This window comes from Teleopsis dalmanni, unplaced genomic scaffold (genome assembly GCF_002237135.1).
Source record: "Teleopsis dalmanni isolate 2A unplaced genomic scaffold, ASM223713v2 unscaffolded_contig_4656, whole genome shotgun sequence".
Taxonomy (NCBI): domain Eukaryota; kingdom Metazoa; phylum Arthropoda; class Insecta; order Diptera; family Diopsidae; genus Teleopsis; species Teleopsis dalmanni.
In genome coordinates this window covers 1-1897 of record NW_024036038.1, presented here as the reverse complement: position 1 = coordinate 1897, position 1897 = coordinate 1, and the positions used below count along the sequence as shown (strand labels likewise).

The window sequence follows — 1897 nt, the reverse complement described above, 5'->3', positions numbered from 1 at the left end:
AGCAAGCGCTTCGCCGAGAATGGGACAAAATACCGCAGAGCCACTTTCGGGCAGCGTGTGATGGTTTCATTGGCCGTTTGAAGGCCATAGTTCGTGCCAAAGGTGGCCAATTCGAACAATTCTAAACCGATTCTCAAATTTGATGTTATTTCCGACATTTTTTGCTTTCATTCAATAAAATTTAAAAAAAATGAAAAAATTATGGCGTTTTACTTTGTTGCAGTTTTTTCATCTCACCTTGTATATGCATATAAACATTACTTAGAAAAGGTATATATACTCATGTATCTTATAATATCAAAAAACCTTTCTTTTTCTTAGTTTATTATGAATGAACCAGTCTTAATGTTTAATAATTTTAAGTTAATTTAGTTTTGCTCAATTTTAATAATATGAACTTATGTGTATATAAACAATAATTCATAAAAAACTAAAACTCAATTTTTAAAAATAAATTTTCAGTTTGAAGGTGCAGAAATTAAACTTGATCGAAAAGTTGGCATATTTGTTACAATGAATCCCGGCTACGCTGGCAGAACTGAGTTGCCAGAATCCGTTAAAGCACTTTTCCGTCCAGTAACTTGTATTAAGCCGGATTTGGAATTGATTTGCTTAATATCACTTTTTTCTGATGGTTTTCTAACAGCAAAAGTAAGTTCAATTTAACACGAAACCATTTTTTTAATATATTCACACATTAAGAAGGAAGCACATTAAAGCGAAATACGTATCCTTGCTGATATGTTTAATTAAAATCCTTTTTCCTAATATGCCCACACTCTCACATCTATGTATATTTATGAAATAATAATAATATGCTGGTAATATATAAAGTACCAAATAGTGTATTAGCATATATGTATGTGGAGCAAATGTAACTTCATTAATTTGGAATAGTAAAGAAAACTTTAGTAATTTAAAATAATTTTATTTAATGCTTAAGGTTTTGGCTAAGAAAATGACTGTGCTCTATAAGCTGGCTGAGGAGCAATTATCCAAACAGTGCCATTATGATTGGGGCTTACGTTCATTAAACTCTGTACTACGTATGGCGGGTGTGATGAAACGTAAATCGGAAGAGTTGCCCGAAGCTGTTGTACTTATGCGTGTACTGCGTGATATGAACTTTCCCAAATTTGTGTTTGAAGATGTGCCATTGTTTTTGGGTCTCATTCGAGTAAGTAATACAAAACTATAAAATAAAATTAAAATTTTAATTATAGAACACACTATTATCAATAATTTATAAAGTTGACTTCAACAGCCTGAAGTTAATATTTTTCAAAATAATTATTTTAAATTAACAAATTATTTTATTTTAGCAAGCATCTTTCTAATTTATTAATAATTTTAGAATTCAGAATCTAAAAATATAACATGTATTCCATTTTTATACAAAAAAGCATTTCGCAAAAGCAAAATTTACTTATCTCAAATCTATATTTAATTAATTACTTAGTTTAATAATTCAATTTAATTCAGTAAATGAAGATTTAAATTATAGCTTCTCAAATATGCTTCATTTCCTAACATTATTACTCAGCTTTAATGTGCAGAGTATATCTGTCAGTTAACAGCTATCAAGCAAATGTATAATCGAAGGTAGCATTTATTTAATTTAAGGTACAAAGTTAGTTTTTAATATGATATGATATTAAACATATATAAGTTTCAACAGTAATTTATTTTCATACAGTATATTTTAATATATTTCGCTATATCACCATCTATAATTATATATACATATAGGTATATATGTATGATAAAATAAACGAATAAACTGTTCAATTTATTTACTAACATAATTGTTTGGTATTATATTCCCAATTTTTAAATTGAAATGGAACTAGTTAGAATGTGGTTCAATATAAATCAATCGGCTTAATTGCGATATATT

General features: G+C 27.7%; 1 protein-coding gene across 1 annotated transcript; it reads left to right on the top strand.

Moving 5' to 3' along the window:
• Positions 1 to 462: 462 nt before the first annotated feature.
• On the top strand, positions 463 to 1177 carry LOC119665359 (dynein heavy chain 10, axonemal-like; the record flags this gene model as incomplete). The annotated part of the gene is made up of 2 exons (XM_038074603.1): positions 463 to 651; positions 944 to 1177. Coding segments are annotated over 2 exons (423 nt in total), but the record flags the coding sequence as incomplete, so codon positions are not given.
• Positions 1178 to 1897: the final 720 nt, after the last annotated feature.